The sequence below is a fragment of the Paramormyrops kingsleyae genome, chromosome 2, assembly GCF_048594095.1.
Source record: "Paramormyrops kingsleyae isolate MSU_618 chromosome 2, PKINGS_0.4, whole genome shotgun sequence".
Classification (NCBI taxonomy): Eukaryota; Metazoa; Chordata; class Actinopteri; order Osteoglossiformes; family Mormyridae; genus Paramormyrops; species Paramormyrops kingsleyae.
In genome coordinates, this window is record NC_132798.1 from 12696554 (window position 1) to 12710005 (window position 13452).

At 46.6% G+C, this 13452-nt stretch overlaps 1 protein-coding gene across 5 annotated transcripts in view; it reads left to right on the plus strand.

Moving 5' to 3' along the window:
- Positions 1–13452, plus strand: part of LOC111851774 (transmembrane protein 132D-like) — a 176596-nt gene that overhangs the window by 122980 nt on the left and 40164 nt on the right. For 3 of the 5 annotated variants that reach the window (XM_023826995.2, XM_023826997.2, XM_023826999.2), the window contains one exon: positions 374–563. In XM_023826995.2, the coding sequence (XP_023682763.1) occupies positions 374–563 (190 nt within the window). The remainder of the gene's footprint in view (positions 1–373; positions 564–13452) is intronic. The other 2 variants (XM_023826996.2, XM_023826998.2) reach the window with 1 other exon arrangement.

The following is a 13452-nucleotide window of genomic DNA, read 5'->3' on the forward strand; positions in this document are numbered from 1 at the left end:
TGCAAGACCTTAACCCAACTCCCCCAGCTGTTGTTCCTCGCATCTTGTTTTTGGCTCTCACTTCAGGTGCTGGGGGGGATTTTTTTCTTTAGTGGGGTCAGTGCATTTCACCGCACCTTAAAGAACCTGCCATCTGCAGTAGATGTTCTCCGGATCTTTAGTCTTAATTTTGCCATATTAATTGAAATAGTCTTAAAACAGCCTTGTGTTGACGTCATATAAATAGCTGTTTATTCGTCTATGTCAGTCTTACTGATGAGACTTTGCTCTATGGAAAAGGTCCAGCTTGTATTTCTGTTCTTTCTTCTTCCTGCTTAGATGCCATTTTCACTTCCTAGCTGACCATGTCACGTTCTCTTTCTCTGTGCCCCAGCAGGACGGAAACTGGCTTCCAGAAGATTCTGCAGGTGGACCTAGAGGTAGAGGGTTTTCTGGGTCAGCTGGGCGGCCGGTCACTCACCTGGCAGGTGGAGTATCCGGGCAGCCGCAGGTTCACCGAGGAGGTCGAGACTGAGGTGCGCTTGGCTCAACAGGAGCTGAGAGGCATCGTGCCATTGGCCATGGTGAGTGTGCAGTAGGCCTCCCACAATGCTTTGCATCAGCACAGAAAGCTTGGGGGGCATCATTAAAAAAGGGCATTAAAACTCATGCCAAATTGTCGACCATTCTTAGCAAAACATAACCGGCTGTCTTATCATTTAATAACAACTCAATTACACAAGCTAGTCATTAGCACTAGTGGGTAACTAGTTGGAAGATGGATGGATGGATGGAGCAGATGAGTACCAGTGCATGACTTAAATAAACTTCTTACCTGATGTGTAACTTGTGTTCCGTAAACTATAAACAACTCTTACATTTACGATAAATGCACAAAGATTGGGGTTTACGTCACGTCTGCTTTGGTTCAGCTGTGAAGGCAACATCTCTTCCTGCTTAGAAGCTGTAGGCTTGTTTTTCTTGCAGAAGTTAGAGTCGGGCCTGTAATTTTCCTGTCAGAACAGAGAGGTTTGTTGGCCTGAATGTCTGGAGGCAGAGCAAAGGCAAAGACTCTAGGTCTGGATGATCTTTTTTGTCACCGTGTTGGTTGATTATCATCTCGATGCCTCAGATAATGAACACCCAGCTGACCTCAACTGAACCGCTGTCCTTTTTAGGGTTTAAATAGGGGGCTGGTTTTGGGAAGGTGCCTCAGAGTCTTACTCAAAGGGTCTGTTTGGAGAGAGCTTTTTGAGGTGATTCTATTGCTTTTAGCTGGGGGTCTCTTTTTGGGTTGGTTTTGATTACCGACTCCTGTTATTCCTTTTTGATTCCATTTTCCCAGAGTAGAGACCTCTTGCCTGAGTGAGCCCTGCTGTCCACTGGCTGTGCATCACATGTGGCAAACCTGCCAATGTAACTATACCAAATCACAAAAAAAAATGCCCAGCAGTTCTAAATTGTGCACTCTGCTTTAAATAAAAATCTTGAACAAATGGGAACACCTGGTGAAGTGAAGGTGCAGTTGTAATGTCCTCTCAGGAAATATCCGCCTTAACAACCTGAATACTTGCTCGGGGGGGGGGGGGGGGGAACGGCGGATGGGACGGGACGTTTTCATTTCCTGTTATTTGTTCACATTAACGTGAAAGGGCAGGTAAATTACTACTGTGCTTTCCGGGCTAAAATGAATACCACGGCACTCTATCAGCAAAGCTTATCTCTGGACCAGCCCTGAAAACTGCAGCATCTAAGATCTGAGTTCATCTACTCCCGAGGTTTATTTCCAGCCCTCCCTGCTTCACAAAAAGTCCCTGCCGTAGCAGCTTCAGTAGACGAATTGTCGTACGCATTTAGTTTGATATGGATTCTCAGATTGGGCAAAATGGGGGGGGGGGGGATGTATATGGTTTGTTTAATACACACAGATATCCATCATCATTTATCAGTGATTAAAACGATTTCTTGAGACTATTCAAATGAATTACTTTACGAATAAGAATCATTTCGGTGAGGAGCTTCTACAATATGATGAATTGTGTTTTCAAACTCAGGAGATCGGACTCCAAACAGGCAGTTATACTATTGATCATTGATGCTGTCTTTCACCTGACTATGGGAAGCTCAGGAGGTTTGTGATGGCCTGTTGTGGACATCCTTTAAGTGGACCTTCCATCGCTCGGCTACCCCCTCCCTGTGACTATGTGGGAGTGTGTGTGTGATTACATGCAGCAGAATGTGTCAAGTGGACATCTGTGTGTATGTGATCGTACACATATTTGATCGTCTTGTAGCGACAAACTTTGCTAAATTAGGAGAGACAAAAAGACACAAAATGTAATATGCTATCAGACTGGGGAAAAACAAACACATTGCATGTTCACTCCTGAGTCTGATGATGAAGGTCGCACTTACTCCTCAGTTTGATGAGGAAGGTCACGCTCCGTCCTCAGTGATTGAAGAAGGTCACACTTCCTCCGCAGCGCGACGCCCTGTATTTGCGGGCTTTTACCCTCCCCGGGGGGGGGGGGGGGGGCAAGCTTAACCGGGCTGAACACCTTTCAAGCCGGCGCACTTCTCACCGCCGTGTCATTCAAAGTCTGAAGGACTTTAGAAAGTGACAAATGACAACTTTGAGAACCAGCCCAGGGATTGTGCAGGAGGTGGGCTCTGGCCGTTGGTAACGCCGCGTCTCGGTCGCTCTGGCGCGTTAACGGAATGGGGTGCGAGGAGCACGGAGAGCTTAATGCCGTGTGTTGACACAACAGTGTTAGCTGTGGCTTTTGGCGAAGGAGAAGCTTTCATGTGTAATTAGTTCTAATTAGGCTAATTGGCTGTATTGTCTTTTACTGTGATTGAAAAGGTAATTGGGTTTGCGGCCTAAATAATCCTTTTAAATGGAGGAAGGAATCCATAAGTGCTTCTGCTTGAAGGCTTTTATGTAATAAGGATAATGATTATTAATAAGGAAATGCCTCTCCGAGGTCTGATCATGTTTATAGCCCTCAGCCCCGAATCCTCTCCTGTTCAATTTGCTCCCTCTTCATTCGGCTTGGAGGGACCCGGCCAGAACAAAAGGGGAAATTTATACGTCGGTGTTATTAAATTCGGCACGTTATTGCTACATCTGCGGCGGGTGAAAATTGGGAGCAGAAGGCCGGTCCGTATCCGTCAGGCTGATCTCTGTCTTTCTGCAAACTCTCTCCCCGCCTTGTTACCAGCGGTTACAGGAGAGACTTGCGGACGCAGAACTTGCTATGCCGGTTCCCTTTTTAGAACATCTAGGCTACATTTATGTAAGCATGCCAATTACTGGACAAAAACAAGATGTAACAACGGAAATAAGAAGTGAATGTAAGGAAGTCTCTGTGCAGCATCAGGAACAAGATAGATCTTTCCTTCAAGCTCCTCCCCTCTGCCGGTTAAAATTTCACTCACGCATTTTTAACCCATGGGGGCCAGTTTGGGGATGATGGTCATGAACATGAATAGGAAGTGCTGCCAGAAGGATTCCTGCACTGTCCCTTGATTCCTGTCTGTCTCATTATGAGGTTGCCAGAGAGTGATCTTGTGGTGGCTGTATTGATAGTACAATGGGTTCCACGATCAGAAGGTTGCTGGTTCCAATCCCAGAGAGAATTTGCCATTGGGCTCCTTAGCAAGGCCCGTATCCCCCGATTTGCTCCAGGGACTGGCTGAGCTTTCCGAATTTTATGTTGCTTTACTTAATTAATGTAATGTGGTGTGAGTTCAAACCCCATTTCCAGCTTTTTGGGTTGGTGCATTTAGGCGAATTGGTGTTTCAGTGCATGGTGTGTACCCTGCAATGGGCTGGTGTTCTGTTCTGGGTGTTTTTTTATTTTGTTTTATAGGATAGGCTCTGGGTTCGATGAAAACTCCATTGGGTAAATGGAAATGGATGGGTATGTGTCACACATATGAAGTGAAGCCTTCCGCCTTGCATTTTCTCCCTCTCCCATGCTGTGAGTGTCCCCGCTGGATGTTTAGCTTGCACATTAACGTACGGCATTATGCCGATGCAGTTTCGAGGCCGCTCCCGATGCATATAAACCGCAGGAATTGGCAGGAGGTGTGATTCGCTGGCTGGATGTGAGATGGGGCCATTATCATCCGGCGTTCCGAAGTGGATCGGCGTAGCCTTGTTAGCATTTGGGAAGCACCCAGACAGCATCGCGGGGAAATGGGGACTGTGATGATGGAGAGGACGGCCGGCTGAGAGGCACACGTGCATTCAGGTCGGGAGAGCGACCAGCCCCCACCCCACACCGCTCCCCCCTTCCTCCAACAATGCAGCAATTGATCCAACCTGGCGAAACGTTTCATCACGGCGGCACCGAGTTAGCTTTCATAATTCCATGTTTATTGGGGAATTTTCCACTGTCGATGAGCCTCCATATGTCTGATTCATCTATAAGAAACTTTTTGCTTGAAAGTGTGTCATCTTAAATTGTCTTTCACCTCTAGCTTATAGCAATCATAGCAGTGTATAAAGCATATCACCATGATTACAGTTCAAATCGGGAAGGTCAGGCGGATGCGAATGCCAGCGATGTGCTGAGGATGCCGGGATTGGGGCTCACATGGTATATGGATCGGTGATGTTGGCCTCGGCTGCACTTGCTCAGCTCCAGGACGTGTAAACTATTCATCGAAACAGGACATTGACCGTACCCATTGATCCACCCAGTTTCAAAATAAAAGTCCAGCTGAAAATGACAGTGTGAGTGGGTCATGGTAATTGTTTTGAATGGAAGGAGATATACAGAGATGGCTAATGCTCTGCCATGCCGATAATGTGTGTTACTTTATGTCTGTTTAATATGTCTGAGGGGTAGCGTGGCGCTTATTCCAGCAGACCAATTAAAGAGGCACAGATGAGCGGACAATTGGGCATGAGGCGGCGAAGGAGGGGGAGCGTTTATCTGACAGCAGGACATGGCATTTCCGTGTTTATTTTCCACTCTCCCGCGTAGCCTGAGTGAAGCTCTGTGACCCGTGAAATGGAGATGAAAGCCAGGGTCCCGCGTCAGGCCGATTCCTCAACTCCGACTTCTTTCCAACCAGCGACCCAGCACGACTCTGAGGAGGGTAAACATCCATGTATATTCCTTCAGCACCTCCGCTGCGTCTGCTGGCCCAAACACTCCTGAAATTACAAGCTGTCTAATGGGAGACAGGAAATGAATGAAAGGTTCCTCTCCCATACAATTGGCCTCTGGACCAGGCCCGGGCCCAGGCCCACGCACCGACCAGGCGGGGAACCTTCAGCCACATGATAACATGGCCGTAAAACATGCTGGTTAAATTGGAGTTACCAGATCTACTCTGGCCTGATAAGCCAGTTTGAATATGTTTCTTATTTCAGTTGAATCATTCAAAAGTTGTGTGAAGGCTGTGTGAGGGTGCCCTGCAATGATGGTGCCTTATTCCCTGTGTTGCACACATAGTCTCTGGGATAGGCTCTGGAGCCCCCCCACAACCCTGAATAAGATAGTGGTTATAGAAAATGGATGGACCTTGTAGGCTGTCCCATCTGAGGTGTCTCTCTGTCTCATGCTTCCTGAGACAGGCATAGCAACCCTGTACTTGATAAGTGAATGGATGTATAGTTATGCTGTAATATGTGACCTACCCTGTACCATGTCGGGGGGGTGTATTCCCTGGCAGATTCAGGCGGCCCGGTATTTGATCGGGGCCCTTTAATACATAAAATAATATGCAAAATTTGGTGAGGAGGCCCAAGGTGACATTTTGTCAGGGGCCCCAGAATTTCTAGGTACGCCCCTGATGACATATATTAGTGTTTGAAGTGTGATTAAAAAAGATTTAATTCATATATTTTACATGCCGGATGTAGTTAATTCCAGCAGTGTGGTGTGTTTGATGTAAGCTCTGAGGCTGGATCAAGAGTCTGAACAATCAGAGAGTGTCTGTAATGTTCCATAGTGACAGCACTGACTGGCTGAAAAGCACGAGGGTCTGCTCTGTAAAACACACGGCACGTCATAAAGTACACTGCAAACTTCCTGTCCACAATGTACTCTGGCTCCTGCCCTGTGTTTCTTGTAAAAGACTCACCTGTGCTGGATAAGTGGTTATGGAAAATGAGTGGATAAAATTTGGCAGGTTTGCCATAGTTCTATAAAAGGCACTGCTGTAAAGTGTGAGGCACTGCTGCGAAATGTGAGGCACTGTTGCGAAATGTGAGGCACTGCTGTAAAGTGTGAGGCACTGCTGCGAAATGTGAGGCACTGCTGTAAAGCGTGACCAGTGTCTTTCCTAGAGGAGGGAAATCGATCTCCCATTTTAAGTAGGACACCCCCATCCATGTCATGGGTCAAACACACTTGTCGTAACAGCATTGCATTTTCATCTGTGGGAAAGACATGATGAACCTCTGTTCTCAAGGTGCCCTGGAAATCAGAGGGCAACATTTGACTCTGAGGGCAATCAGAGTCCCCTTCCAGCTGCACGGCAAGATCAGACATGATTACCGGGAGACCCTGATTTGCGTTTGTACCTCTCTTTGTATTTGGGCCGCAGCGTCGGGGCTCTGCTGCCTTTGGAGACGTCCTTCCAGTTACCTGCGTGAAATCACCACTCGTGCCCAGCATTTCACAGCAGATATCAGCCTGACAAGCCAATTTGAATGTGAATATGCTTCTCATTTCAGTCAAATGACTCACAAGTAAAACTGACAAAGTTTAATGTTTTGATCCATGTGCTTTCATTTGCACAATAAATGGAAACGTCTGAATCCAGTGCTTCCATTTTGCACTGCTTATACATTGTTTTGCGGTGATGCAGTGGGTAACGTTATGCCCTTACATCTCCAGAGTTTCCGTCCCGCCCCAGGGCTATTTATGTGGTCTTTGCTTATTCTCATAGCAAATGTGTGAAGAGACACAAGTTGCCCTTAATGTGTGATTGTTTGTTTATCCTATGATGGACTGGCATCCCATTCTGGACATCTCTGTGCTTTATGGGATTGATTGCAGACCAACCTGGATGTAATGTCATGCAAAGGCACTGTAAAAAACCAGTAAAACCCATGATTCAACTTCCACATGCACTGAAGTAGGCATGGCCTCCCTTGTCACTCTTCTTCTCTACAGAGCTGGTTTGGTTTCATGCTCCAGTCCATCTGTCATTCACACATTCTGCCCCCTTGTGACATGGTGGGGTTGGTGCAGCCTGTGCTGGGAGCTCTTGCATGGGTCTCCAGAGGATGATCAGTTGTTGCTGACTTGGTCATTAATTCACATTATGAAGCAGATTGCATAACACTGAATTAAATTCACTTACAACGTTCATGCATGTCATTATGCATGTGATTCTGATTAACGTGTCACGATTGTGATAGATCAGACTTGCCACAAATACACACTTCCTGTCCACACTAAACACAAGATTCGTAATCAGGACATTGAATGGAAATATGAGGAGAATCTTTGGGAATAATTTCTTGAAGGAGGGTTCCCCAGATGTATTGGATGGGACACATGTATAAAATGTACATGATGTTTTTGTAACCATTCGATTACTTTTGGAAGAAATCAAGATGCTATTGTCTGGTTTCAGTCATGCCAATAGTCTCTGTGTAATCAGTGATCTAATTTGCTAGTTTGTGTCATTAAATGATTTTTGAAAACAAAACAAAATGTAAAGGATGAGTTTTCATAGTCATTGAAAGATCAGTGGGGATTCATCCAATGGGTGTGCAGGTGGTGGTGGTGGGGGGGGGTCCTAGGACACAGCTTCAATCTTCCTCTTCACCCTCCCCTCCCTTCTTTGGAATGTGCCAATTCTTTTTCAGTGGCCTGTCTTTGGTGACGTGTCACATTGTGCTTGTAAGAAGATCTCTGTTCAGGGGGGGGTGACCTGGAGGGGGACACCAAGTCGTGTGCATAGATCTCCAAAGGCCGACCCGAGCGACGTGTAGATGATCACAGCGCTCGGAGGCCCCCCCAGGCCCCCCGCAGGCCCAGTGATGCTGCTGCTTGTTGCTTGTTGTTCCTGCAGTGTCTCCCAGTGCCAGCTGGGGGCGCCGCGGCCTTGGAGCTCTGCAGGCTTCTCATCCATACGATGACTCAGCCTTACTCAGTTGTGGCGGTGGGGGAAGGGGAGGATATAAAAGGAGGGAGATTGATCAAGGGGGATTTTAGCCTTCCTGGGGGGGGTGCGGGGGAGGCAGGACTCCATGATGGGTGGGGGGATGGGGGCTTGGCCTCTTGTCCCCATTGGGTAGTGATGTGTTACCCCGATGTCTGGAAGCATCTGCCTTTGAGGCCTCATGCCCTCCTGTGTATGACCTTGCAAGGACTTGGGTGGCAGGGGAGGGGTGGGGGCGGGGAGTATTGGAGAATCCTGTTGCTGTTTGAATTCCCTTGGGGGGGTGGGATGGAGGCATGCTGCCTCGCCCCAGGTGTGCTATTCATGAACGTCGGGGGGGGGGGGGGGGGGGGCTCCTTCCTATAAAGTTAATGTATGGTCTCCCCCCCCCCCATGTTTTATTCATGCACTCTGGGGTCTCTATGGAAAACAGCAATTCATGGCCATTTGAGTTTAATAGAAGGTTCCAGCTCTTTATGCCTTTCTTATAAAAAAAGGGAAAAAACCTAAAATTGTCCTGAAAAAGTGGCACAGAGTCTGCTTCAGATAAACAGCGGTTAGCTGTCAGCTAGTACCAAGGATGAGGCTGGAAAGCCTGGCCCCCCTAACAAAGGTTCATCCTGGGCCCCCACCAGGGCCGTGTTTGTTATTTATGGGCCCTCACTCAAAAAGTCACGTGAAGTGACTGTTTGTGGCCTACAGGGGGCCAAAATCTGGGGAGACCCACACAAATGTGTGGTTTGTGTGACCCCCACCCCCAGACTTACGGCTTGTCCCAGGGCCCCTGTCCACATCTGACTCCCCCCCCCCCCCCCCCGAATCAGTCAGGATTTCCTCTCCTTTAACGTTACCCAACTTCCTGCTAAAATGTCCTTCAAATGTGATTGAGGCCTTAGGCCTTTGTATAGAGTATAACCTGACTGGGCAAAGGAGCGAACATTTTAAATGCATTCATATGTTGAGTGTCACCCTTTCCTCATACATATGAAGGCGAATGGAAACTCTGTGCTGCTGGAGGTCCCAGCCAAGCCATGGGATGTGCGATGAGATTGGGGCTTGTAAAGACAATGACAAGAGGCTGTCAGCTCCCATATCACACAGACTGAACCTGTTCTTCCTTTCAATCCCACCTTCCTCTGTTCCATCCACACCGGTCTCCCTGAGAATCCTGCCCCCTCCCCCGATCCATCCTTCTGCGGTAGCCTTATATGTCAAAAGAGCAAACTTTCCTCGTGCACACGCGGGGCGCGTGTGTAGATCTGTCCTGAGGTACAACGTCTGGCCCTCAGTTCCAGCGTAATTCGCCGGCGAAGCCAGACAGTCGTTGCTGAGCATGAAATGGCTGCTTATTTTTTACCCGCTCTCTTCTCAAAACATCGCCTTCTCTCCTAAGATCTCCAGCGGAGTCTCCTGACTTCCCGTTGGCGTATGTCTGCTCTTTCAGTGATTTCCCGCTCTTCATTTTACTTATATTTTTAGTTGATTTAAGTACAGAGTAGGGGAGTCCCTGTGGCCATTGTAATGGAAGCGACTGCTAATAGCTATCGACAGGAAATCTTAACAGCTACAGCTACTTCAGTAAGATAGTTTACATGTAACTAGCCAGTCTGTAGCTATTATAATGAATTTGGCTGTAGAGTCACTATATATAGTGACACATTTGTGTCTTGAACATTGTGGAATCAAGCTTCAAACACCGTTTGCCAGTGTTTGCGGGGTATCCTCTGTATCCAAACCATTGTCTGTAGTTGAGACACAAACGAGTCCGACAGCCATGGGCTGCTTCGCATAAGTAAGTGAAACAAAAACAAACTGCCCGCCAGTGAGAGAATAGGAAAACAGGAGTTACGAAACTGACCAATAAGGGTAGGCAGCTTAAAAAACATCTTGTGTCTCCCTGTACTACAAAAATACACAAATAAAAAGGAGAAAGAGAAACTTACAATTCAAATATAGGCAAACAAAATGTATTCATTTATTTTGTTTGTTATAATTTATATAGACTGTGGTAGTAATTAGGCTTTCTGGTAGTAATTTATTCTTTTGTGGACAGCTACACGTCTCCAAACCCTGATTCATCAATTACTGCATTTTCATTGTGTTTTAAATGAAAGTATTTGCATTTTGAAGTGAGTTTGTGCATTTTTAAATGAAATTCTCCTTGGCAGTACTGATCCCTTTAAAAATAACACTCAATAAGCCTCACACGGGCTCATTTGAGGTTGGGGCGCTGTTGGCGGAGGGGGGAGGCATGTTGTCTTCAAAAGCAATTTCTACTCCGAAAGATCTGTCAGGCCGTTTTTCTCCTGGGCACTAAGTTGGCTCACCTCCCTGCGAATGTCTCACAGGAGTGACAGGCGGGATAAACACCTTGCAGTCTGGGAATGGAGTGGGAAAGCGGCCTCTTCACTGATGTTTTCTAAGATGTAATGAGCCCCTCCTATAACCTTCTCTCCCTCAAACCAGGGCCCACAGTGTCAGTAAGCCACCGTCAACGTATCCTTCACGATTAAGGCTAATCTACGCCTGGCATAGATGTTTCTCCCGTTTTGTGCTGGTTATTGAAAGAATGGTCTTCTTATTCTGCACATTCGTACGGCAGACATCTTTGTAGTCATCTGGTGGAAGACAATTATCTGAAATCGTGCCAGGGGTCTTGGGATATAACGAGTCCTTCACCTCTGTAGGCCATGGATGGCTGGAGAAAGGCTTGACCTGCGATGGTGTCTTGCATGGTCGTCTCCTTTCTCTCCGTCTCTGGATCTGAGGCTTTGGGTCCCACAGTCCGGCCTCCGGTAGGATGAGCTCGTTTAACTAGGCCGAGGTGCCTGTACCACACCGAGAGAGCTCACACTTCTGAGGTGTCACCAGACTTTGGTCTCTCTCATTCCCCTCACTCCCCTTTGTCCAATTATGCTTGAGTTGGGACTGAGGTGTGTGTCTCTGTGCTTCCTTGCCACTGTTGGGTACCTAATTCAAGAGCAGAAAAATGAAATATTCTAGAGACAGATATTCCTGTTACCTCATCTTTGTCACAAGGGACCTTGGAATATTAATAATCAGGAATTACACATGGGTCACAGGTGAGGGTAAGTTCCCAAGAGTGAGGCAATTAAACCCCCAAAGCTGATCTTCTTCTCGCACTGCTAATTTTCTGGCGCTGTACCATGCAGCAGTCTGTTGCAGCAGCTCTGTTTAGTGTATGTTGTTTTTGCATTATAATGTGTCTTTCACCTTTAACTAACTTTATAGTTTTGTCAGTGTACATGTTTCCAACATATAGGTCTGGGGTATTTGAAGGTCGTGTATGATGGTCATAAAACTACTTTTCATAAGTAAACAAACAATTTACTACTTTTCATAAGTAAACAAACAATCTATCTATCTATCTATCTATCTATCTATCTATCTATCTATCTATCTATCTAATTTTATGCTTGAGAACACATTCCCAAACTTATGTCTCAAACATGAGTAGGACGATATTATTCGGCTGTTACTGATTATTTTCAGGTCCTCCATTAACTCTCTGGCTGTCGCAAACATGAAGTTCCAAATCATGTAGAATGTGCAGATCAGAAAACAGTTATTAATACAGTAAGTGCGACTGTGTTAGTTACAGCTACTGATTTTGCTGACGCGATCCCCATACTCTCCTTTGTGAATTTTATATGATTTGTATGCCCTGGGGGAGATGGGTTTGTGAGCGGATCCACAGCGCTTACAGTACTTACTATACAGTACTTACTATACAGTACTTACTATACTTACTTACTATAAGGTTTGATTTCCGCCTTCGTTATGCCGTCTGCTGACTGTACTTAATCAGAGTTGTAAATGGTTCCCTACTTGAATAGTTTTAGTTGTTTACTGTTAACTGCTACTCCTACTCCTAGAGCCAAGGTAATGTTGACACCTGACTTGGTCTTGACTGAGGGGATGTGCGTCCACCCCTGTGTGGAGGATCACCCAGGGTGCTGCAGGTATTACCTCAGGAGCCGGTACTGGGGCAGCTGAGGAACTCTGTGCCTCTGTTCCCATCCCCTCTGACAGGAAACAGAGACGTTAAGGTATTCGTGCATCGGATGGGGTAACCGCATGGAAGAATGCCCATGAGGCGGTGGCGGAGGGGACACAGGGGACGCCTGGGACCGGCTGCATTAATAAACAGCCGCTATGCCGGCAGCATATTTATGGTGGTTCCCACGCATGAATAATGCAGGCCTCGGCGCGGCTGTACCCGAGGAGGTGCTGCCGGGGCCGCCGGTGTTAGCGGTAGGCCATCAGCGGCCTTCAGCGCCGATGCTGGTGCTGTTCCCTCCCACACCATAAATCCCACTTAATTTCAGAGGCAGGCCAGGCCCAGTAGGAGCCAGGGCGCTGCTGTCGGCTGAGCCCTGAATGCTAAGAGCGGCAGGCCCACTCCTGGCTGGGCACAGGATGGTGGAGAACCGCAACTGCTATGCAAGTTCTACAAGCATGGCAGGAATTCTAAGGAACCACTACCTTAGAAATCATAATTATTCATGTGTAACACTCAGGTGCAGAGATATCAATCAGAGATGTGTACCACTCAAGTGTAGCAATATTAGTCAGAATTGTGTACCACCCAAGTGCAGTGATATTAATCAGAGATGTGTACCACTCAAGTGTAGCAATATTAGTCTGAGATGTGTACCACTCAAGTGCAGTGATATAAATCAGAGATGTGTACCACTCAAGTGTAGCTATATTAGTCAGAATTGTGTACCACCCAAGTGTAGTGATATAAATCAGAGATGTGTGCCACTCAAGTGTAGCTATATTAGTCAGAATTGTGTACCACTCAAGTGCAGTGATATTAATCAGAGATGTGTACCACTCAAGTGTAGCAATATTAGTCTGAGATGTGTACCACTCAAGTGCAGTGATATTAATCAGAGTTGTGTACAGTACCACCCAAGTGTAGTGATATTAATCAGAGATGTGTGCCACTCAGGTGTAACGACATTAATCAGAGTTGTGTACAGTACCACTCAAGTGTAGTGATATTAATCAGAGATGTGTACAGTACCACTCAAGTGTAGTGATATTAATCAGAGATGTGTGCCACTCAGGTGTAGTGGTATTAGTCAGAGATGTGTGCTACTCAGGTGTAACGATATTAATCAGAGATGTGTGCCACTCAGGTGTAGTGGTATTAGTCAGAGATGTGTGCTACTCAGGTGTAACGATATTAATCAGAGATGTGTGCCACTCAGGTGTAGTGGTATTAGTCAGAGATGTGTGCTACTCAGGTGTAACGATATTAATCAGAGATGTGTGCCACTCAGGTGTAGTGGTATTAGTCAGAGATGTGTG